This window comes from Homarus americanus, unplaced genomic scaffold, assembly GCF_018991925.1.
Source record: "Homarus americanus isolate GMGI-L3 unplaced genomic scaffold, GMGI_Hamer_2.0 scaffold56241, whole genome shotgun sequence".
Classification (NCBI taxonomy): Eukaryota; Metazoa; Arthropoda; class Malacostraca; order Decapoda; family Nephropidae; genus Homarus; species Homarus americanus.
The window spans coordinates 2,029,434-2,055,527 of NW_024740202.1; the positions used below are offsets into that span (position 1 = coordinate 2,029,434).

General features: G+C 35.3%; 1 protein-coding gene across 7 annotated transcripts in view; it reads left to right on the top strand.

Moving 5' to 3' along the window:
* Positions 1 to 1,640: 1,640 nt before the first annotated feature.
* LOC121875308 (flotillin-1-like) overlaps positions 1,641 to 26,094 on the top strand; it is a 61,994-nt gene continuing 37,540 nt past the window's right edge. For 4 of the 7 annotated variants that reach the window (XM_042379792.1, XM_042379796.1, XM_042379797.1 and 1 more), the window contains exons 1-4: positions 1,664 to 1,797; positions 11,123 to 11,201; positions 20,228 to 20,318; positions 22,353 to 22,496. In XM_042379792.1, the coding sequence (XP_042235726.1) occupies positions 1,746 to 1,797; positions 11,123 to 11,201; positions 20,228 to 20,318; positions 22,353 to 22,496 (366 nt within the window). In that variant the 5' untranslated portion in view covers positions 1,664 to 1,745. Of the gene's footprint in view, positions 1,798 to 11,122; positions 11,202 to 13,065; positions 13,142 to 20,227; positions 20,319 to 22,352; positions 22,497 to 26,094 lie in introns of all 7 variants that reach the window. The other 3 variants (XM_042379793.1, XM_042379795.1, XM_042379798.1) reach the window with 2 other exon arrangements.

The window sequence follows — 26,094 nt, forward strand, 5'->3', positions numbered from 1 at the left end:
ATGTTTAACAATACTGTATTGGCAAAAATTACTTTTCACTGATGGATGTTTAACTCCTAAAACAGTAGTAACAAGGAACCCCCTGACTAGTTGGCAGAAGGAATTAACCTCTTCTTTACCTTTTTAGGGAACCTAACTAGTGAGAAAACAAGCAAAGGGTAAAAGAATTAATGAACCATTATCATGGTCGGAAGTCCCACGCCATACCCTCTGTCATCACGGATTTCCCCAGTCGAGTTGCTTGTAGCAGGTTGGGTAAGAATGAGGTGTAGAAGGGGGGACTGAAAGCGGATTATTACTTGATGGGCTCAATGCTTAGAGAAGATGCCAGACACTGAAAGTTTACTCCAAAAGCGTGAATTTATTGTGACTTCGACGGTAAATATTCTTAATTTTCAATTTTTTTTTCACTCTTGAAAGTTAATGTTTTCAAGCAGTTATATCTTTACAGACATTAAATCCCGCATTAGAGTGAGCCAGAACTTCGTAGCCTTAAGTTATGTATGGATCTACTTACGATATATCCTTATTAACCGTACATTATAATTTATATGAGCCAATGAGCTGTAAAGGGGGCGGGAGGCGTCTTAGCTTATTTACAGCCAGTTAAAAAAAACGACTGTACAGTCGCATTCCTATAAAAAAGATAACATTATATATACAGTATAAGTTGAAGGGTAATGGAACTTATTAAGCACCCTGTAAATTTGCTTTACAAGTGACCTAATCACCTGAAAAGTGTCACTTACCCCCCCTCACCAACTCATTTACTTTCCCTTTGGTCACTTGGCCATTTATCTGTTGCCCACGAGCTGTCATGAATTGTTCCAAGACACTGGATCCATAGGGCTCGTTAACTTAGGTGTGATTGTTGCGTTGGTAGCAGCTTCTGCACCTGCAACAAATTCACGTTTAAGTGAATTTAATGGTCAGCCAGCTTCAAAGACGAGGGGCAACTATTATTTAAAGTCTGGTTGTTATTAACTACGCCCACTCGTGGTGTCGTAGGAAGTTCATGTTAATGCCACTAAAACACGTCAAATATTTTACGCATTACGGCATGTAATTATGATAAGTATTTCATGTGCATGGTGCAACCGAATTATTGGGAAAATGGATTATCGATGTAAGCGAACACGAGTTGTGGTTCATTTGATACTTCTAGATGATAAAGTCTTTTAACTGTGTATGCCAGGAAAGTTTTCCAGTCATTTTTTGGTAGTTAGGAAATCAAATTTTCGCTTAAATTCAAGGAAACAGTGAGTAAGTCAGACAACATTGAACGCAAGGATGTAATTATTCCATTACTGTACAGTTATTGCCAACAACTTTTACAGCTGCATTTCCTTTTAGATTATTTAAGTTAATAACAAGGTATTTACGACTAAAGTCTGTTATCATCAGACTAATGTACCCAGTCACAAGGGTATAACCACAGTGTGGAGACAGATCAGCTGTAATCAGTAAGCGTAATGCCTCAGTCCGGAAGAGAAATTAGAGAATCTATGGCATCCAGTACCAGTGTAGTCTGCTGTCAATAGATATTAAAAAGAAAACGAGAACTCAATTCAACACCACTAAAATATTGCTTAAAGTGTCCAAGTCTATTAAAATCTTTTATTATAAGTAGTTGACACCGTGTTGGCCGTCACTATTGATCGACCGGTGTGTATGGTTTAGCCGTTTATTGTGAGAATCGAAGCAGCGCCAGCCGCAGGAGCCGAGGAGGGTCAGTCCTTGTCGCAATGGTTTGGGGATTTGTGACGTGTGGGCCAAACGAGGCCCTCGTTATATCAGGTAAGAATGTAATCAAAACCACGAGCAATTTTCCATGAGTATTTAGTGTATGGATTCTGAACATTACTGAGGAAGACCGACAAGTGAACAGTGTTATTAATAAAGGGAGTGTAAACACACCTTGGCTCCGCCCAGTCTCGGGATATAACTTTCATTATCTTCAGGCTCTTATGTCTTAACAACCTTATCTCTCATATTCACTATTACTAGGATATGACACAAGGTTTAGGTGGTTAGTTTAACTTTGCCAGTTTATAATAAGGCTGTTCTATATTGAATGGATATCTGCCAAGATTTTGTCTGTTGGTGAAGGGTAGTTAACATTATGGTTGATTAATCATTTGCTGCATAATTATGTAATGTATTTTATTTATATTAACGTGGTTTATTAAAATGTCATAATATTGAAGGGAGGTATTAAGTGAACTCGTGCGAGTGTCCTTGTACGCTTAAATCAGCTCTATTTAAGGCTCACTCTAGGCAAGGTAATTATGAACTCCAATACTGTAATCAATTTAAATATATTAGTTAATGTTTTTCCAGCAATAATAGAATAAATGGAAACTCAAAACACATGACAGTATTTTTGTCGGTAACAATGGACGAAATGATTATCACCGGCAGGAACCTACGGAATTTGCATGAAACTAAATAAGAAAATGAAAATAACTGTGAGAAAGATTTAGGAGTAATGATAAGTAGGAATCTTAAACCAAGTCAACAGTGTGTATTTGCTCGAAACAAGGCTAACAAAGTACTTGGGTTCATACAAAGGAGTGTTAGTTACAAGACTAGCGAGGTTATACTAAAACTATATCTTGCGCTTGTGAGACCTTACTTGGATTACGCAGTTCAGTTCTGGTCACCGTACTGCTAAAGAATGGGTATAGAATCCCTAGAAAGAATTCAGAGGAGAATGACAAGACTAATCCCGAACATTAGGAACTTGAAATCAGAGGGTGCTGGACAACTCGTACCCAACCAAATTGTACCCATCAGAACATGCCAACTCGTACGTCACACAGGGAAAAGGGAAACAATATGGTATAGATATATAGATGATGTTCTTTGTCTTTGGCCTAGAAACAGTGACCCACTGGAATTTTTAGACAGGCTTAATGATCTTGTCCCTAGTATTACATTCAAAATTGAAAGATAAATAAATGGATCCCTTCCATTTCTTAATATGCTTATCATTAGAAATGGTCATAACTATAAATTTAAGGTGTACAGAAAGCCTACACAGGTAGACAGTTTCATACATTTTGTATCGAGTCACCTAGAGTCTTCCAAAATGTCAGTTTTTTCTGCTATGTTTTTTGAGATGTTTGCGTATTTGTGACGCTGAATTTATTGATGAAGAACTGAAACACATTCGTTCCATTGCACAATAACTTGGGTACCCTTCATTGTTTGTTGATCATTGTTTTAAAAGGGCTAAAAAAATCCTTTCATTCTACTCAAACCAGGCAAATTCCTACACTTAAGAATATTTTGACTGCCTTATCGCAATGAATTTGTCCTGTTAGTTCAGTCCCTTAAATTATTAAATATTAATGTTGTTTTTAAGTATGACTCAACCATTACAGTACCAATATATTAATCAAGAACAGCCCAACCTTGAATGTAAATGGAAGTGTTTACTGCATTCCATATAGCAACTGTAATGGAAATTATGCAGGACAGACTGGGAAAGCATTACAACTCAGAATTTAACAGCACAAATACAATATCAGAACAGCATCTGAAAGCAGTGCACTGTTCGTTCATGTTAGGAATAATAATCATCCCATGGATTGGGAAAACAGCTTAGAAGTGTACAAATCATAATGTGTCACAGAAAGTATATGCTGATAACCACAAGGAAACAAGAAAACATGAAGTTCCCAAGCGCTTTCGTGTAATTCACATCTTCAGGGGTGAGTACAAACTAAGGAGTAATACTTGACAAGGCTAATATATACAGTAGAGGAGAATGAGATCAGGTCCCTAGGGGACAGCAGGTGTCCACAATGTTCCGGTCATAAGGCAGTGACCCAACCCTTACTAATCTTCTTAATAAAAAAATTGACCATGCCATCTCTAAGCACAGTTCTTGAGCCTCTCTTTGCCCCAGTATGGGCCAATAGGCTCGCAGTTTCCTCCATTCTTATCTTCTTATGTAAATCCTGACCTTACCTAACCTACCTAACCAACCTTACCTAACCTACCTAACCAACCTTACCTCACCTTACCTAATCAACCTGACCTAATCAACCTGACCTTACCTAACCAACCTAACCTTAACTAACCATACCTAACCAACCTAACCTAACCCAACCCAGCTAACCTAACCTTACCTAACCAACCCATCCTTACCAATCAACCTAACCTTACATAACCAACTTAACTGTACCTAACCATCCTAACCTAACCTAACTTACAGTAACTTTCTAACTAGGAAGCTCTGCCCCCTGGACACCCCTCCACTTCAAGTTAACCAGGGGGCATAGTGCCCTGGACCCCTGTAGTATTACCTTAATATTAAGGTGGGTCGAGTACAGCGATGGCATTCAACTGTTTAATTTAAACAAATCTTTTTCCTTTAACATGTGTTCCATGCTGCAGTATGGATACTTTCATGTCCATGATCATATATTAAGGCCCTTACACGGTCTTGATATATATTTATATATATCTGTATTGTACTGTATACAGTATATTTAAAAAAAAAAATATTATATTTTCAAATATTAATTTTTGACAATGGTTTCATAATACAGTACTGTATTGAGGATGTGAAAAAAACCCAGCTTTTGTTCTTTTACATAAATTCCTGATACAGTACTCTAGACCATAATTAAGGAGTGCAAGCAAAGTTCTCTATTATCAACCGTTGTTTAGAGCTTTCACAGTACAGTATTACTCAACTTGGACAATAAATACTGTACTGTACAGTACCTGTATATAAAAAAATATTGGACTCGTCTAACCGAAATGGACCACATATCGTTGTCAAACTTAGGCCATTCTTGCTAAATGCAGACATGACTCGATATTTTTTGTTTGCTGTAGCTTTCAGCTTAATTTTGTTTTGGACTGACTGACTTTGAGATTGGTTGTTTTGTTTTCTTACAGAATGTTTGATTGTATCTCTCCATAAATATACTGTAGAGTACATGGATTAATTAGTCAGACAGTGAACCAGTGTTGTGTATTATTGATCATACTACTGAATTACAGTATGTTACTGTTAACAAACATTGGTGAATTACTGGTAATGTTGTCTACTAAGTCACATTGTTTAGTGTAGGCAGGAAATGACTTTCCATTCTCACGGCTGTAATTTGATGACTATGGTATGTTGATTGTGTCTTTCTTTGCTTTGTCTTTATGGTTTGACGATGAAATTTTCTTATTTCTGTGTTTGAGGGTCATTGTGGCTCAGGTGACAATATGGAATACCTACTGGTATTTCATTATGTACAGAAGATTGGTACATACAGTATCCTCAAAAAAGAATCTTAATACGTAGTTGCTGTCTAGTGTATGACCTTAATATACCTTTACAGTACATGATTAAACATATTCACTTTTGTTTTGCATGAATACACATAATATCTGCTGATTCTTATCTTTATGGAGAGATGCACTTTTCAACAAAGAGTAGTAGATCATGAAGCTTAACTCCTATGGATGTGGATCCCGGGAGATAGAGATGAACCCAAGGAGTCTAGTGAATTTACTGTGTAATGAGTGTTGGAGATCAGCCTCCCATGAACAGTGAATTACATTTATTGAGTACAGTAGACCCTCAGTGTATGGGATAATAGGACCAAGAATAGCTACGAAATAACTAATCACTATACTGTACATTGGTCTATGGACAGTATAACAAGTTACTGATTTACTTCATAGACGCGTTCCAAAAAAGTGCAACATCATTCAGAAATTCATTATTCAGACACTATTCCCATGGAACATTTTTGGTCACCCTAACTAACCTTTTCAGTGAACTTCAAACAGTGAAGCCTCTCATTATCATGAACCAGAGCAAACTACTGTACTAAGTTAAAGAGTTATATGGTACTGAATGTTAAAGTGGTACAGTATATGACATATTACTGTACTGTATTGTGAAGGTATAAAATAAATGAAGTTTTCAGTCATCCTAACCTAACTTTTTTGCATGACTTCATACAGTAGAGCTTGTCATTATGCATGAACCAAAGCAGACGACTAACTTTGTGTTTTAATACCATACTAAAGTTCTGTACAGGTTAAAGGTAAATGTCATCTGTGAGTAAACACTTATTAAACAAATAATAAAAGAGAAAATACAGTATATCACCGAGTTGTTAGTCTTATTGAGGAGTTGTGGACTAAGGTTAGAAGTCTTAGGGGAAGTGTTACATGTGGGACAATTACTCTAGGTAAATACAGTACAATATAGTATAGGAGTTCTTTGATTACCTAAATGTGGAAACGAGTGTCATCATATTCAGTTGGAAAAATCTTAATCCTTTTGTAGTTCTCAAGATTACTACATTAAATTTTTCTATGATCGGTAGTTGTCATTTTTAGTCTTTATTTTTACAGTAGTACATAATTGTCTCTTTATGATCTTGTGAAGTGCGACTAGAAATTGGTGATCATTAAGTATGCTAATTGTCTCTGCATTAAAAATTTAACTTTCCATGGATTTTCATTACCAGGTACTTGTACCTGTACTGTATTGAGTACAGTTCTGTAGGCAGTTTTTATTTAGTATTGCTCATTTATGTCACTGGGAAGACTATTTAAAAATAAAGTTAAGCAGTACAGTACAGCAAAGCTGGCAAGACTCCTGTACTACAAGAGCTGTGGTTTATTAATTCTAAAATTGATTTTAACAGCATTTTCTTATTTTAGGTAATTCTGATTGACTTGAAAGAATATCTCTCGATTACTCGATCATTTTTGTTAACTAACCAGTATTATCTTAGGATATTCTTACTTAACTACAGTACTGTATTTTTATTATCGATAATATGTAATTTCTCAGCATACAGGTATGTTCAGATGGAAATGTGGAAAGTTTAATAATGTATAAGTTTCTTCCATTCCCATTGAGGTAACAAACATATATTGTACTGTACAGTACAGTACAGTACAGTACAGTACAGTACAGTACAGTACCATTCATCCACAAAGATTATTGTATTAACCATAATATACTTCTCATTTGCAGTATCAAACACCAGAGTAGAAGACTTGTAAAACTTGCCGAGTGTGTAGTTATGGATGGAACTTATTTACACCCAATTATTTGCTGTCAGTCATTATGTACACACACACACACACACACTTGGGCCACTCACGTATTGGCAGCACCATGTTCTACTTATTGGATTATAGAGTATCTATACTTAGCTCACCCTTATACCTGTGTTGTTAAAATGTGAAGTGTAGATCCAACCTAACCTGAAGCTGTCTGACCAGCCATGCCTAAGCTTTTACTATAGACCTAGACAATACAATACATTACTACAGTATTTGTGTGCCAGGTGTAGATTAAATAGGTGTGTGATGCATTCTCAAGTACAGTACAGCATCATGGATCCTTAAATTTTGTCTTTCTTTTTCATGTAAAGTTTTGTGTATCTAATGAACAATCATCTTTTTTGTTCTGTTATTCTTATTATGTTTAATTTCAAGTTGATAAAAACACCCACATGAAAAAGTTAACTTCTTGATTTTATTAGTACCGTACAGTTTGAATACTATTGAAATTTGCTTCTCAGTTTCAAAGTTTTTGGTGCCATAAATGTTTAGAGAAAAGAATTGGTGACATAATGTGATTTGTGTGAGTGATCCATATTATCCTGACTGGTATATTAGTGTCTAACTAGTAACTGTGCCTCATCTCTTGATTTTTGGGAGCACGGGCAAGAAAGTGGATACAGGTGGTCCCCGGGTTACAAATGGGTTCCGTTCCAGGGGAAGTTCTTAAGTCAGAAATGTACGTAAGTCGGAACACATGCTCTGTGCATACCGTATTTAGGGCAATGTTTAAAATCCCACTATATCATAGCTTAAGTCCTTATGTACATCTAAAATCACTTAATTTATGAAAAAAGAAGAAATGCAATGACAAAATACAGTAAATGAAAGTAAAAGATAAGTCATCAGGTAAATAAAATACAGTATTACCCCGCTTTACACGGTTTCACTTTCCGCGATTTCTCATTTACGCGGTGCCTTGCCAGAACCAGACTTTCACTTTCCGCGGTGCATCTACTCATATACGCGGTGAAGTATAATTATTATTATTTTTTTTATTTAGCTCATAAAATTCATACAAGTTACCTGGCCAGAATATAATTTACATTGCTGGAATTCTTACAATATGATGATCATTTTGAATATAAACATCATGGATTTTGCATTAGACATACAAATTTTAGATCTAAAGTAATAATTTGGTTTACACAAAGCAAATATTTTATCTTTTGTGCAAAATATATGAAGTTTACATTCAAAATATTCCCTGACCTGCAAGGAATCCAGAAATGTCAATTATATTATCCTAACTTTAGTCTGAGGTATTATTTATTACTAAACGTTAAAATCTAGAGTTTTCACCCAAACATTAATCAGAGAGGTAGGAGCTAGTGAGCTGGGAAGAGGGGGGAGGGGGGATTTGAGTCCATTATTTGAATGGACATTAACCTGGCGACTGTATTTCTCTTAAATATTAATTGTGTGAGCATACCATCATAAAATTTAGATGTTATTTTTACTACAACATAGGTATTGTGTCGGAAAAAGTGGAGTTTGGGGGTCGGGCCAGTCTCTATTGGAATTAATCCCATATGTTCTGTTGTTCACTTTACGCGGTTTTCACTTTCCGCGGTACCCTGTGGGTTCAATTGACCGCGTAAATCGGGGTACTACTGTACTGTAAATTTAAAGTTTAACCCCATTCGTTTCGGCGGGCGTTCGTAAGTTGGGGACCCCCTGTACTGTAGTCACTTTTGTTTAAGTTGACTAAACAAGCCTAGCTCCCCCTTGCAGCTCATTGGATCATACATATACATTATTCGATTATTAATGATATATATAAAATAAATCCATATAATACTGTTAAGGCTACCCAGTTCTGGCTCACTTTAATGCTGATTTTAATGTCTGTAAAGATATAACTGCCTGAAAACATTAACTTTTAAGATGAGTGAAAAAAGTTTGAAATAAGGAATATTTACCGTCGAAGTCACAAAGAAATTAACGCTTTTGGACAACACATTTGCCACTTCTTCTCTTTTCACTAATTATTATGTACAGTATATCAAGACAGACGACACCAAATATATAAATAGAATCAAGTGTAAACTTCACATAGTCACGGAAAGGTGTCGTTTAAGACGGCAGCCAATCAGTCACTACCTGTTACATAGAATATAGATAATAGACATTTCAGTTATCAAGAAATTATAAATAATCTAGCTTGGCTCATTAATCAATTATCTTATTATTTATGATAAGCTAAACATTATGTCAGTGACTGATAATATACTGTACTGTTTAGAAAGGTGGTAGTATTGAACAGTATGTAAATTAGGTATCCACTAAATGAAGAAATCTAAATAAAAAAGTCAGGAAATAGCCTGGGCCTACTGTATGCTTCCACAAAAGTCATGAATAATTGCCCTGGACAAAGTTTGTGGTTTAAGGATTTGGAAGAAGCTGATGTTATAGAGAAGCTCGAGTCTCATGATGGTAATTGATACCCGGGGATGTTAGGAGGCTGACTTATTACCTCGTGGTTGTTGACCTAGTGATCCAGGGAAGGATTAATATGGATATTGCTAGTAATATACAGTGCACACACAAAAGTTTTATACAGGGCTGTACAATATTTGTGACAAAGGGAATCTTCGGTTGTGGCTAGGAATGTAAACCTCATTTACTATGGGAGCTTATCTTTGTGTACAGTATTGACCTTTTCTAGGAACATAGCCCCTGGTAAAAATGACAGCATCCTCTACCTCGGGGTTATTTTATTCAGACAATTTCTTGTCCAAGGTGTTTGGATACTGTGTTGTTTACTGTGTGTAAAGTGTACAGGGGGTTCCCGGGTTATGAACGGGTTTCGTTCCTGAGGATGTTCTTAAGTCGGAGCATATGCCACGTGTATACCATACTTACAGAACAATGTTTAAAATCCCACTATATCGTAGCCTGTACATCTAAAATCATTTAAGATGAAAGAAGAAATAGAATGGCAAAATACAGTAAATGAAAGTAAAAAATAAGTCATCAGGTTAATAAAATACTGTACTGTACTGTAAATTTCAAGTTTAACCCCGTGCGTATCTGCAGGTGTTTGTAAGTCGGGGACCCCCTGTATACTGTATATCTTAAGTATACCACTCGTCAAAGCAGTATAGTACTGTACTACCATTTTTTAATTGTCACTTCATTTGTGCAATCACTTGTTATATAGTATGGTGACAAAGCTTGATAATGAGGTAAGTGTGCATGCTTTAATTTTTTTGGCTTTTGTTCACGGAATTTAAGAGCCGCTCAGTAACTGAGTTATACAGTGCTCCAGGTATTTAGCACCATGAGATACAGGTACATGAAAGGAGAGCATAGACTAGTATGGATGATGATAGGAGTGGAATTGGAAGATTGATAATACAGTGCCTACATGTATATAAGATTTGGTTATGGTCTTATGGAGTAGAGATTGGACAAAGTGAGGATTGAGGATATTACAGTGAGATGTCTACATACACAGAGAAATGATAGAAAAGGTAAGGTTGGAGTTCTTTTGGTCAAAGTGTGAAAAGGATGGATGTTTCCAAGGGTGACGGTGGAGGGTAGGCTGAGGGAAAGATGTGGTGAGTGAGGTGGTGTCAGGAGGAGTGAATAGATTTGCATTACAGTTTTTATGCCTGGAATAGTGGGATGTTGTTAATTTTATTACAGTACCTCTCCCTGAAAAAAAAAAGGTGACAAGCTGAAAGACTAAGACATCTGATAGTATAAAGATGTCTTGGTAACATTTAGAGAGATGAGCTGTGGAAAATGTTCATTGTTTTAAATTTTTTGCCTTTGAAATTTCCTTAATTGCTCCTTTTTTTCTTTTCTATTTTAATTGGAGGGTTTACTGTTCTGTACTTTGTGGTATGATTAGCCTAATTTTCAAAGAAGCAGATGATTTACATTATCCCAGGAAGTCAAGATATTTTTTCCTTACTGCTCAGGTTGTGTAGAACTAATTGTGTTTTTGTCAATAAAGGACTTTCAAGACTAATGCTTTATGAAGGTTCTTAATGAACTGTACAACGCCTGCTTTCAGGATGTTGTTACCAAGGAAAGCCACTGACGGTAGTAGGAGGACGCGCATTTGTTTGGCCATGTATTCAGATGCTTCAAAGGTATTGATGGTACACCAATTCCTAGCAAGGGACAATGGGAGAGTCTGTGATCAAGGTGTAAAATGGACTCCTGGCACAAATTAGTTGAATGGGAGTTTGAAAAATATTTATAAAGTAGTATTAAGTTATGTTCATGTTTTGTCTGCTTCATGTTTTTTATCCTGTGAAGTTACTGTCACCGTTAGTTCAAGTAGATGAGCGGAATTTTGAGAGAAACCCTTGTACAGATTCTCCAAGGAGTTTCACCTGGTTTAGCACACCAAGTAACTGTCTGTAGTGCTTTGCCTACTTAATATTTATTCTTTTTCTGCAGTTCTGTTCTTCCCTTTCTTTGTCCTGGAATGTTCTTGCTGGCTTTTTTGGTTGTAGCTGCACTAGACTAACATGCATCCCGTCCACAAGGCACAAACTAGATGGCAAATAGTAGGTGTCGGTTCACTCTTGTAAAAAAAAAAAAATAACATCTCCATGAAGGGAAGCATCCAAACTATTCATGTCGGCATCTGCAACACAATTACTAACGCACACACACATGCCTGTCATTGTCTCTCTTAGGCCTAGTCTAGGAAGTGGCACATGTGTGTGTGTGTGTGTGTGTGAGATACAGGAAGTTGCCATATGCATATCTCTTTAGAAAGTTGACAAACTCTATTGGTTATCATGGGCTGAAAATGAGTGTTCTCTTTCATAGCCAAATTTGACCTATATTATTTACAGTCTAGTGAGGTTAGAGCCAATAGCCATTATTGAATGTTGCATTCTTCATTTAATATTACGTGTACAAGGACTCCCACAGTCGTGTTCCATGATGAGTATTGATAGTATCTCAACATGTAGTAGGACAGCTATGTACTGTTGTGTGGAATATTTCTTCTATATCTAACCTAATCTCAAATTATTTGATTATTGAGACTTCAAGCAGGGTTACAGTACACTTTTAATATTGTTTTTGTAAACGTTCATTATGTTTTTGTCCCAACAAATACCATAATCATGGTGTTTCATGTTTACAAACAATTCCAGAACCCTTCCCATAATACATCCTGTTCATATTTTTTATAATTTATCTTTTATATATTTTTTGTACTAATTAGTTGCTGATAGATTTTAAAATTATATTTTATTTCATAGTTCAGTTCATATGTTATATGTGCTCAAAGTTTGTTATGCTATGTATATGCATATAGTGCAAGTACAGCTCCTCCCTGACTTACGAGCTACTCGACTTACGACTGCCCGGACATACGACCGCGTCAGTCGTACCAAAATTTTGTCAAACTACGTATTTTCGAGTCCCAGTGTCAGTGATTGCGCTGTGTGCTGACAAAATTTTCGTTTGTAATTCACTTTAAAATGGCTGGCAAGCTTAAAAATTAGAGTTTTGTGGTGCTGAGAAGAAAAAGAGACACCCATTTTAGATTTCCATGTATTATTTAAGCATTTTTGACTTACGACCATTTCGACTTACGACCTGGATTTGGGTCCCTAACCCCGTCGTAAGTCGGGTAGGAGCTGTATACAGTACAGTATATATACTGTACCATACTGTATATACAATACTGTAGTATTTTTTGTTTATAATCCCCAAAACTTGGCTTTTATTTACTGTCTAATCCCACTTTGTGGAATGTATGTAATCTTTTTCATTATACCTGCCTAACCTTTCCTTAATCCAGTGGCCCTTCCCATCCTGCAATGAAACACCATGTGTGCGTACAGTGCATTGGTGTGCTACCGTGAAGGGGAACTTCCTTACCATTGTATGGGAACCTGCAGCAGCATTGCTTGACACACACACACACACTTGTTGTCATCCATGTTATGTGTTGTGTTGAGGAGTGACAGCTGTGTGTTTGTGTTACAGGATGTTGCCACAGAAAGCCTCTTTTGGTCCCTGGTGGACGAGCATTCGTTTGGCCCACTGTGCAGCAAGTACAGAGGTATATCATGAATGTCCAGTTATTTATTTATTTATTTTTTTATTTTATTACTAACCTTGCCTCCTAGTGTTTTTACAGAGTTGCATAGTTATACAGTACTGTAGTTTGTTTGTATCTACAGTAGTACTGTACAGTATTTAAACCTCATGCTGTAACACTGATTTAAGGTTTCAGTAAAGATGAGCGCTGGAATCTCACAGTATACATATTAAATGTTGTTAATTACTCTTTCACTTGTGCATCTGTACAGTGAGTTCTGCTATAACGCGTGTTTTGATAACGCGAATTTGCTCTAACGCGATTTATGAATTCGGAACAATATTTGTATAACGCGAACGCTTGTTTGCTATAACGCGATTTTTGCTTACTATTTCTCCAATTTTGTGGTATTAACTGTGAATATGGTAAAGAAGAATATCTCCAAAAGGCGTTCTGATGATAGAATTCCCGGTGATTATCGTAAAAGAAAGGATATAACACTTGAAGAGAAGCTCGATGTTATCAACCTCAAAATCACCCTTCTCCCCCATCAAGTTACATTCATATTTTTTCAAGGTAAAGTGTTAAATTTACTGTATGATTTCATTATTAGATATGAATGTAACATTTATTTAGACTGTGCTATCCTTTGTGTTAGGCTAACTACTAAATTTTTTCGATTTCGAGTAATCTGCACCTAACCCTATTTTCTCCATAAGCCCTGTTATTTCTATTACGCGATTTTCTATAACACGATATTTTACAAGAACACAATTATCGCGTTATAGCAGAACTACCTGTACTAACTTTCTTGACTTAGTAGTGTGACCAGGCAAGTTACTGATTGTTTTGACTAGTTTCTCAAGTGTTAATTATAGTCATTTCCATCTTTTATTATATGCCTTTAGAAACCCATCTCTATTTAGGAGCATTTATCTAAATAGATGATGAGTGTGCATAGCAGTTGATTATTGTTTTGTGAGCATTATTTTTAGAAGTTTAAATCTAGCTTTTTCTCCAGTAGAATTATTGACTATGGTCCATCCACCCCTGGCATTCATAACAATCTTAACTGTACCTAGAAGTTTGCTGGTTGCTAAGTCATTCCTGCTACCTCAATAGCAAATTCACAGCCATTTTGTTCTTATCAATGTCTGATACAATTTTGTTTTTGAAATTTTTTTACAAGGAAAAAGTAACATTGTTTAAAAAAAGAAAGAAAAAAGAAGTCCATGAATTTGCTCATTTCACAGTGAGACTCCCTTAGTAACGAGGAGCCAATCAACTGTTACAAATTCTAACAGTTGCTGAGCTTACTAGAAGTGGATGGAGCTTAGTTGCTAGGTCCCTGTGTGAGACTGAAAGGCAAAGTGGCCAGCAACTCCAAAGACATTGTGATGAGCCTCTTGCTGGGAGAGGTACAGTTTAAATTGTGAAATATAAAGTTTATAGTTTTTTCAGTGAAGATTTTTTGAATACCGAATAGAGTAAACAAGTACTGTACATTACAGGTACAGTACAGTATTTTAAATTTGATGAAATAAAATTGCAAACTTTAAAAAAATCTGGAAAATTTTATTTGAACTTTACTGTATTTTTATATACGAACTGTACATTAATTTTTAAGTACTGTACAGTACAGTACCCTAGTCTGTACAGGTATTCAGAACAAACAAAATTTTTGGTATTATTTTTTGCTTCAAGTTTTATTCCACTGGCAACATTCTCACTTCCTATAATACACCGGGTAGTACAGTACAAAAATGTGTTGCAAATTGTAACTTTTTTGTTTAGCATAAGTTGCATTGAGTTATGTTAACATTAACAAGATCTCACAAATTATTATTATTTGTGTCTTCTGGCATATTCAGGATTTGGATACTTCTTTTGAGAGTACTGTATAGCACAGCTCAGTACTGTGCACCAAAAATTTTGACAAGGAGTCAATTAAATAATTTGAAGGAAAATATCTGTAGAAAGGAGATGACGGTACACTTGTACGACAGAGTTGCCTTTCAACCATTCAACGTCATTTCTGGTATAAACAATATTACAGTATTAGAAAATTAGAGCATTTTCTCACATTTTGACTCGAAGGAAAAGCTGTAAACTTTTATGATTACACTGTATGAAAGGAAAAAGTCCACAATACTTCAGTTGATTATCTTCAAATATACAGTATTGGAGATGAAAGTTGGGTACAGTACTGCACAACATAGGATATTTAACTTTTGTATATATGCACTGGATATTGATTTTACTTAGTGTTTTACATTACTCAACTAGCTTTTGACAGTAAAACCTCTTTTAATTCAATATAATTGTTTACGAAGATGATGCTGAAGTAACTCAAATTATTATGTTTGGCCTATTGTACAGTATAGTATAGTATCTGTAAATTAAACAGTATGTTTAACTGTGTCCTCGGCAGAGCCTCTGCATCATTCATTAATATAGTTTATACTGTATTGACAATATAAAATGAAACCATTTTCTTTTATCTTCTTGAAATAATCTAAAAGGATCCATTTTATTGATACTGATATTGAAAAAGTTTATTTAGCAAGAAAAATACAGATACAGAGTGGACAATAATAACAGTACAGTATTGATATTATTTTTAAATATTGTTTTCTAGATTTTGGAATCTAGAAAATTGTCCAGATTTTTGTTTTAATAAAATAATTGGAATTATTGAGGCATTACTGTAAAGTGTTGCCCAGAAGACAAGGTCAAGCACATGCCAGATCAGTGTTCAGTTTGTTAGCATGATGATGGTTATTGAATGGTGTTTACTCTTTGTCACTTAACTTATCTTTGTTCAGGAAGGGCCTGGATGTTATGTGCAAAGAAAACAAAAACAAACATACTAATTGATGTCCGAGTTGTTTCAACTATGTTAACAACTTGTGGTCATTGCATTTCTCATTTATTTGATGAAGCTCATTGGGAGTGATGGTATGCTACACTAATTGCAATAATGTGTGCATTTGAAGCTCTGTGAAAACTTTACATTCAGAGTGGTATTTTTTTGTTAGGTTGAAGATGGCTGTGTGAAAAGTAAAATGGAATGATTGTAATGGTAGAGAATTTTTGTAATACTGTAGTGTAGAGTGGGTAGCCTGTTGCTCTGTAAATGTCATAACACGTTGTTTAGTTTGTTTTCACTTTTCTCTTATACTGTAGTAAATTGACAGTAATTCCTTTTAAGACATTGGCCTTAAATATGCCTTATTATCCATGATCTTCACGAGGAAGAGAAAGCAAAAAAGTGAGAAGGTTGTGTAGAGGTTATGTGTGATTGCCAGTGGATTGAGAAGGTTATGCAGACCATCCTGGGGTACTGTAGTTACAGTGCTTTAATTTTATTTTTTGTTTGATAAACATGTACACAGGGTACCTTTATCAAGTAAATGTTGTATTCCTGAATGGAAGGAGATGGGAATAGGTGTGAATAAGTGCTTGTTAAAGGAGAGAAATGAGCAGAGGCATCTTGTGGGTAGTATGAAGACACCCACCCAGAGAGAGAGAGGGGATGGGGTGGTCGGTTTAAGCTTCCACCTCTACTGGTTCAGGACGGAATGTCACTTAACTAACTTTGAGTGAGTACTTATAACAAAACATGGAGGAGTACTGGTATATATTTGGTGAATATGCAGATATGCACCTCACTCTAGGAGTAGCAAGTGGAAATGCAGCAGAAACTTTAGCAATTGGCCTTACTTTCAAATATAATGACATAATTTCCACTCATATACTGTATATACAGTAGTACACTGAAAGTACTGGCAGATTTTTCAGCTTGCAATTTATCTATTTTATTTATCCAACTAAATAACACATTTTATTTATTCTTGTGGAAATCTAATTTATCCACTCTACTTTCATTTTTAGTCTGAAAAATGAAAGTTTGACATGAATGACCACTGGTGTCATTACATCAATTTGGTTATCTACCCAACTGTGGTATGTAAAGAGTTTTGATTGAAGTTTTTTCTTGCATTTTTTCAAGGGAGTTAAATACAGTGGCTGGAGTCAAACTACCTGTACTGTAATATACTGGTATTGCTGATAATATTCTATTTTATAAACTCCTCCATGTTGCTTTATCACTTCAATATAGCTTTTTGCTAAATTCACTCTCACTGTTGTGGATGTCCAGATGGTGTTAATACAGTTTTGGTCTTGAGTTTGAGGTCCTAGGATTGATCTTCAGCTTTAGGTTGTATTATTATTTGCTAGTGGCTGTGACTGTCACTCTTAGGCACAGGATGTCAGTGTGAATGAATACTATTGTACTGGTATTCTTCCAAAATGAACTGGATATCTTGAGTTACCTATACTGGTATACCTTTTCCAGAGGGCAGTTGGATTGGTTCATTGAAGACTGCAGGAAACAACTGCCGCACTGATATGCTGCAACAGTTATATTTAGTCACTACATTATATACAGTACTGCTCTATATATACTGTACAGTATATATATGTGTGTGTGTGTGTGTACAATGATACAAAACACAGTATTAGAACTGTCAAAATGAATAATGGGGAAATGAAAGGAAGTACAGTACACTGTACTGTATTTGTTCATAGTTCTGGCCATGTGCACTATACGGTAATGTTAAAAGGTTAGAAGAGTTAAAAAACAAAAATATATTGGAAATGTTATAATTTGCAAGTCTTTAAGGCTTCCTTGATATGAGAGAAAATACAGTATGCATAAAATTTATGTACTGAAGCTCAAAAATGTAAAATTAACAGAAGGCCACTTACTGTATTTCTATTTAACTCAAATAAAAGTCAGTTAATCAATTTACTAGTTATCTAAATATTATTGTGTGATACATACAGTAAGGTACTCTAATTCTGTACCATAATAATAGTTTTTGTTTGGAGATGAAAAGCTACAGGTACAATATTTGTTGCTCACTGTTAGTCTTATTCTTTAGTACTGTACAGTATTAGAACAGTAATGATTAATCCTTTGTTACTTAAACATTATCTTATACTGTATAGTAATTCCTGAAAAGTTTTCTGAGGTGTAAACTTTTATGCTGATGAAATATTTGATTAGAAGTAATTACATAGCAAACATTGTGTTGACTAGTACTGTATTTATACTTTTATATTCTGTGACACAGTACATTTGTATGATTTGTACTTATGCTATCAATCAGTAGAATATCTGATGTTTGATTACAGTATTACTTTTGCAATGCTGTAGCTTTTTTGAATGAAAATAACTTTGCTTTGATATTTTATACTGATGTGATTACACATGTAGGATCACTGATTTGTGGTAAATGGATTTAATTTGTGATTATGGCATACAGTACGGTATATATTCTTTAAAGCATGATAAAATGTTATATCTACATCTGTTTGTGTTATAGTGTGTTTAATTGGGCTGATTCTATGCATCCAGCTCGGGTGCCTTAATGAGTTGTTAACTGGCTGTGGCAAATACTGTATTTTACTTACTGTTTTCCTTATGCCTGTTGTGTGTTCATAATTGTTGGGATGCTCTATTATTTTTGCCTCATTCTTTTTTATTTTCTTCACCTCCGCTTTACTTTGGTGCTTGTGCATGTTTCTCTCCATTTGCTTAATTCAGTAATAGACTCATTTTTGTCTTTGGTATGCCATGTACAGTTCCCCCAAAAGTATTGTTAGTCATTGGGTTGATGTGATTTGAAACTTTCCAAGTAATGTTACTCAACCTATTTCTGAATGGTATTTACATCCACGACCTTTGAGCATGAATGGATTTCTTATTATATTAAAGTATCTAGTATGTCATACAAGGACGACTCCCTCCCCTAATCCTGCCTGTCTCTAGCTGTTGTTAATATGGCAAGGAAGCATACCAACTTACGTTGATGCACTGGGGATCATATCAAACACGTTCAGCATTTCAAATTATAGCGATGGAAAATCCAACGATACTCTTTTTGGGGGGACTGTATATAGTGTACGTGAAATTATATGACGATTCGTCATGAAATATTTGCTTTATGCTGTATTAAGCATGTTAGGGATATTTTCCAGGTTTATTTTTATCCTTATTGAGATGTCGTCAAGGGGTTTATCTTAATTTTCTTGCTTTCTGTTTAAGTTTTGTTGTCTTTAATAATATTGTTTACATTCCTAGATTTAATGTAGTTTATTATATGCATATTTTTTGTGAGAGGCAAGTTTCTTATGATTACAGTACAATAATTGATTGTAAAAGTGGACAAAGTAATATTGTATACAATTCTTTCATGAATATTTTAATGAAATGGTATTTTGTTATGGTTTTGACTGATGCAACAAAAGACTGAGCTACTACTCTTAGCCACTCAGGTATAGTACTGTACTACACTGTAATGGAGGTAAGATGTCTTCATTTGAAAAACTTGCCCCTCACAGTTCATTCTCTCCCATGTTCCCATCTTATGGTACAGTATGTACAGATTAATATTTGAGTTAGTTTACAAAATGTAAACATTTAAAAATGCTCAACTGAGAATTTTTTCAGGCACCAGTACAGTATACATGAATTTGAATTTTAATTCTGTATGGGAAAACCCTATTACTGCACTGTACTGTGTTTAGCATGCTAAGAATATTTTCAGAGAATGTTGCCATGGTATGATATCCATAATTGATGGTGTCAGTGACTTGAAAGTATGTACAGTAAAGTATATAGTATTTTCTCTTAAGATTTTAGTTGATTTGAGGTTTTTGTTGATGTTTGGGAATACATTTAAGGACCAAGGCTCAGTATTGACTCAAAAATATGAAAGAGGTTACTGTTAAAACTACTTCTTTTAAATCATGTATCATAGAGATTACAGTACAGTATTGGGATCCCCGCATACAGTGCAGTTATAGCATATAATTAAGTAAGGTTAGGCATTCATTCAAGGCAGGTATTGTCCGAGTACAAATAGTGGAAATAAAGAATTATTTTATATTTACAGAAGTTTACATAAGATGTGGTCTTCAGTACTTGTAATATTTTATAATGTGAATGTGCCAGATTATATATTTGTCATCACATAAACAGTAGATTCATGCCTTTATTTCTTACACTGGATAATAAGGTATTTCATGTGTTGTTAGGATATCGCTGAACGTGATGACTCTTAATGTTGAGTCTCCACGGGTCTACACAGCACAAGGTGTCCCCATCTCTGTCACAGGAATTGCACAGGTCAGTAAGCCCCAATACTCATTGTAAATGGGTAAAACACATATACAGTACTCATGTATTGTACTGTACCCCATCAGTACAGTGCCAACCCCTTGAGGACAGTTAATTTGTGGGTATAATGACTGAACACTTAGAGAATGATGATTTAATCCATTGAGTACAGTATGATGCCATTATACTGAGGATTTCCATTGTACTTTAGGTGTTGAATATATATATGGGTATTGAATTAACTTCTCCTATAAATGTTATTCTCCCACTTGGCCATGACCTTCAATAAATCCTCTGCTACTCAGGTTCTTGTGAGGTATGCCTAACTCATCTTTTGTACAGTGTATTTGTTATCATTATCTGTGCCTCTTCCTTCCAGTCTTCATCAAGCCCTATGGTAATATTCTCACCCTTGCTACTCATACTGTACACTGTCTGCATTAAAACACTTATTATAATGCTTCTAATTCCCTCTACAGCAAGACCTACCATACTGTGGTCAAATGGCTTTACCAACTCATAGTTTAAACAGTGAATTATTTAAATTATTAATACAGTGATATCTCCGTTAGCCAGAACAATTGGTGCAAAGCACTTCTGGGAATGAGAAATTTCTGGGTACCGAGATGACTCTCTCACAGCTGAAAAAAATCCCTCATCCCCAGAATTTTCCGGATAACGGAAAAATGTTCTCGGAAGTTCCAGAATGATGCATTATTTCATCACTCAAAGCCAGAAAAAATCCTCTTCCCTGGAATTTTCTGGGTATTGGGAAAATGTTCTCAGAATTTTCCAGAAAATGTGCCCATTGGAAAATCGTTCCAAAGCCGTAATTTTCCGGAAAATTCCAACTTTGGGAATGATTTTCTGAGCAAATTTCAGTTCTGGCTATCGGAGAGTTCCGGGTTTGAGGGAGTCCGGCTAACTTATCTGTATCTTTTTAGGTAAAAAAAATTAAGTAAAACAGACCAGATATGAATTAGGCTTTATTTGTTTGTTCTGTTGTACAGTCGCCAACAAAATTATGTCTCTGTCGCCTCTTTCTGCTGTTCCACGAACCCTGAGATTCAGACTTGTGAACCAGAAGCAGTAGACAGTGATTCATTATTCAGTCCATGGCTGCTTCAGATTCATGAGTCTGACTCTCGGGGTTCCTGAAACAGTATCAGAGGCGACAGGAAATTTTGGGGACTACAAAGTACGTATGCAAAAAGAGACGAAATTTTAATTTGTATACTGTACTTCATATCAATTAAATTTTTCAATTTCAATTGTTTATTCCTTGATAGAGAAAGCGGGATCCTAGTGCTGTCACTAGGTACCCATGTAATACTTCATATCGATTTACTTTTGTCTATACAGATACTGTACGTATATTGATTCATCAATACTTGTCTCCATCTCCTCTTTCATACTCAATCTGACTTTCCTGTGTAGTCTTTCCTCCATAGTGTTTAAAATAAATCTCTAACCAACCATATCCATGAAATGAATATTGTTTCAACTATGCTCTTGAATTTATTATTTACCATTTTATAATCTCGTGTGGGTCTTACTAATATCAATTGAGTACGTTTCCTATAAAACTCCTCGGCATCTCTGCCATATCATCAGTCTGTACTATATGGGCTCTCATATGTTTATAAAATTTCTCTATAAAACTCATTAGCCACGGAGAAGATTTTGAACAAGTAAACCTTCACCCAGTATAAAACTCTCCTCACCTAACTTCACATTACTCTCTGGACACCTACCCTCTTCTCCCCTGTATTAAATTTTTCTTAGCTTCAACATCTTCATGATATACTGTACAGTAGTTATTAGATGTTACCAAAATTTAAATTATGTGCAATTTTGTTTCTATATCATTCAAAGCTAATATTGTGTTAAGTTTATTTCTTCCTTTCAGATAAGATAATTACTGTACTTTATTACTGTATTTAAATCCAAACACCTTTTTCCTTCATACCTTTTAAGAACAGTGTTCCAGTTTACTTATTATGTTAATATTCTATGCATTAATAAAATCTTTGTTTACACCAGGTGAAGGTGCAAGGTCAGTATGAAGAGATGTTGCTGGCAGCGTGCGAGCAGTTCCTGGGAAAGACCGAGTTAGAAGTTCAACAAGTGGCCCTGGAGACACTCGAGGGACACCAGCGTGCCATCATGGGGTCCATGTCTGTTGAGGTTGGTGTCTTTTTTGTGTAGATATAAAAAATTGTAGTTACGTACTCCGTTTATCTACATACTTCAATTTTTTAAATCCACGCAGAAAAGAAATTAACCTACCAGCCAATGAGCCTTATATACGTACAAGAAATATTAAATTAATTTCAGTTTGATGCACATACGCTGTAGTAAAGAACATGTGAAAGTTACTGTTCATAACACAACTACCCATCATCATCATCATGTACCTAATACAGTACAGTACTGGATCACCCCAAGACTCTCCACTAAATACTCAGTTTATTTTTCCATCATGTAATTATTAATGTAGCACTTAAGTAATGCTTGATCATCAGTTACAGTATACACTCCATGTTAATGACATAATTGTGATTGCTAGCAACAGTTATATGTTTGCAATGCATATTTTTCTGTCAGTGGACATGAAGTTACTCTCATTGAAAGCAATGAACAGATTGACATAGCTGGGGGAGTTTGTCAAGGGTGTAAAGTCTGCTTGGCTGCTATTAAAACATATAAGGCTGGAACAACAGGAGAACTAAATGAAAGAGAGTGACTGGAATAGTGAGACATGGTAACATTGAGTGAGAGTTGTGCTGTTGGCTGAGTCTGAGGAAGAGATAGATGGAAGCATTTGTAGGAGAGCAGTGTCAAAAAATGATTGGGTAAATTTTGATGTTTGAAAAGAAGGGTTGGGCATACAAGCTTAGATATTTTAAAGCAGTTTTTAACAAGACAAAAATAGAAAGTAGAAATGAATACATATAACACAATGTAGAAGAACAGTAGGTGTTAAAAGAGCATTAATAAACAGAGTATTTTTAAGAGTATATGAATGTGAAACTGGTGTAGCGTTCAGAGGATTTAGAGGGGAAGAAAAGATTAATTAAGAAAAATGAGTACAAGACTATGGAGAACCAAATGAATGAGAATCCTTTATAGTGCAGTGGATGTATGGACTGTTTTTGAGATGAGAGATTGTTAAGGAAGACTCATGTGATCAAAGAGAGTGAGGAAGACAGACATGGATGTGGATGAACTGTATAGGTGAATTGATAAAGTCATGAGCTGTCAGATAATGGTTGAAGAGTGATTATGGGTCATGGATGGTGGAATAGTTTTTTATGTGATACTGTACTTTGAATTACATTGGCATAGGCATGGTGTGTATTGAGTTGATATGAGGCAATATAACCAGTGTGTAGATTAAATTTGGTTTTGTTTATTTAGAATATTTGTATGAAGAATTGTGTGTGTGTGTGTAGTTTCCCTAATTGTTGTTTCAGCCAGTCTTGTTGCTTTCTATACCTTTTTTGCATTATTCTTCCCCTACCATGTTTTACCTTTCTTTGGATTACTGTTTTCCTTAATTCCCCTTATTTGTGCTGGAACAGAGGAAAGATAATACAGTGGTCCCTCGGTTAACGAGCACAATCCGTTCCAGCAGGTTGCTCGTTAACCGAAAAACTTGTTAACCGAAACCATTGTTTCAATGGGTTTTTGGGTAATTGGCTCACCGAAAATTGCCTAAATTCAACAAAAAAGGTAGAAAAGTACACTTACTTTGAGGTGTGTATGTAGAAGGCTCCTGGATGATGATGATGGGAATTAGAATGGGGGTGGAGAAGGAAGAAGAGAAGGCATTGGGGTGGAAGAGAAGTCACCCCATGGCACCTTCACCCATAAAATTTTAGTTCTCTTGGTGTATTTCAAGATTATTTTCTTTAAATCAACACTGCACTGCATTATATATTGTCAATATGTAAAATATATTTCAAAATGACCAATAATTTGCTTGGAAACACACAAAAAAAGCGTTTAGTTGAAGAGAGTCTCAAGCAAGATGTTACCTCCACTGAAAACAGAGAGAGACTAACGCCTGTCTGGTGTGTTAACAGGCTGGATGGCACGCCAGAAACTAGTTTCTTTACCTTCAATTATGTTCAATAATTGTTAAAATGACTAAAAAAGTTAATATTAAACTTTTAAAATTATTGAATAGTATAAACTTCTTGATATTTACTAAAATAGTAGGAATTTAAGCCCTAAAACCGATTACTGTATTGGCGGACTAATACTACAGCTGGTGGACCGCCAAATGCAAGCGAAAACATGTTGAAGTCGGCTCGTAAAAAACTCCTTAATCGAGGGATTGCTTGTTAACCGAAGTTAAGAATCTTATGGAAGGTAAATCGTTAACCGAAATCTCGTTAACCGAGGCGCTCGTTAACCGAGGGACCACTGTATAATATAAATTTTCAGCATGACCGATATATCTTTTCATGGTTACTAAGCAGAACTTGGGTAAAATGCATTTCTCCTGTGCTCTTGTTTTTAAATGGTACCCACAACAAAAAATCACAGCCATAGATACAGTCAAAGAAAAAAGTTGTCTTGCACTTACCGTGCCTCATGTTCTGAAACCCATGACGAAGAATTTTGGTAAAGTTCCCCTTTCAGACTCGAACCTTGAAGCTCTGCTGTCACTTTACTCAAATTCTTTGTCATCAGTTTCAAAACACAACACTAGGGGGTGTAACACGACTATTTTCTTTGACTGTGCTTGTTTCAGTGATAAGTACGTACATATTAGATCAAACTTTTTAAAAATTGAAACATTTATTGATTTTCAACAGAAATGTTCGTTTGATAATATCGATCCTTTTTAAGTATTTGTAGTACAATATTAAATTTCCCACTCATTCCCTTTAATATATAAAATAAAAATGTACCCAACATATAAGATATGTGATGATTTTTTCTGTAGTCACTGCTTTTAATATTACAGAAATCTTCAGAAAAGATATAGTATTTGGCTACCAAATGAATCCCATATGGCATGATCATCATTATATTATGTACAGAACTTGCACAGGTTTAAATTGGCTTCACAACTGGAAAGAGTTAAATCAGTAGACCCTAACTTGTAGTATTAGTACAAGTACAGTAGTACCTAACAATACATTTTTTGGTGATCAAGTTTTCTTGTTTGTAGAGTGCATGGGTGTTATTGGCATGTAGGTTACTTGATTGGGCTCTCCTAAGACTGTTTTTAGTGGTGTTTCATTACTGCCTGCAATAAAGTATCTGTCAACCAAAAATCTACTTTGTGAAATAATCTATTTTATGGAAGATTTGAGCATTCTGGATATGGAATTCAAGAATATACATCAATTTTCTTTTACTTAATTATCCATATATTACATGAAAGTAAATGAGGAGAAATTGGATAATCAGGCAACTAGCTAAGTGACTGTGCATGGTGGTGTGAGCGATGAGTGTATTTGTCTTCCTTTGAGGAGTAAGTTATATGGTGATTATAGGAGAATTATGACCTGGTGAAAACTTATTTGTAAACTTAAAACACTTATAGTGTTAGAGAATAAATGACTACATTACAGTGGTCCCTGGGTTAACGAACACAATTCGTTCCACAGAGTCGTTTGTTAACCGAAAATTTCGTTAACCAAATCAATTGTTTCAATGGGATATTGGGTAATTGGTTCCAGTTCACCGAAAAGTACATACAAAGTAAAAAAAAATGCAGTAAAGTACACTTACTTTGAAGTGTGTATGTAGAAGGTTGCTGGTTGAT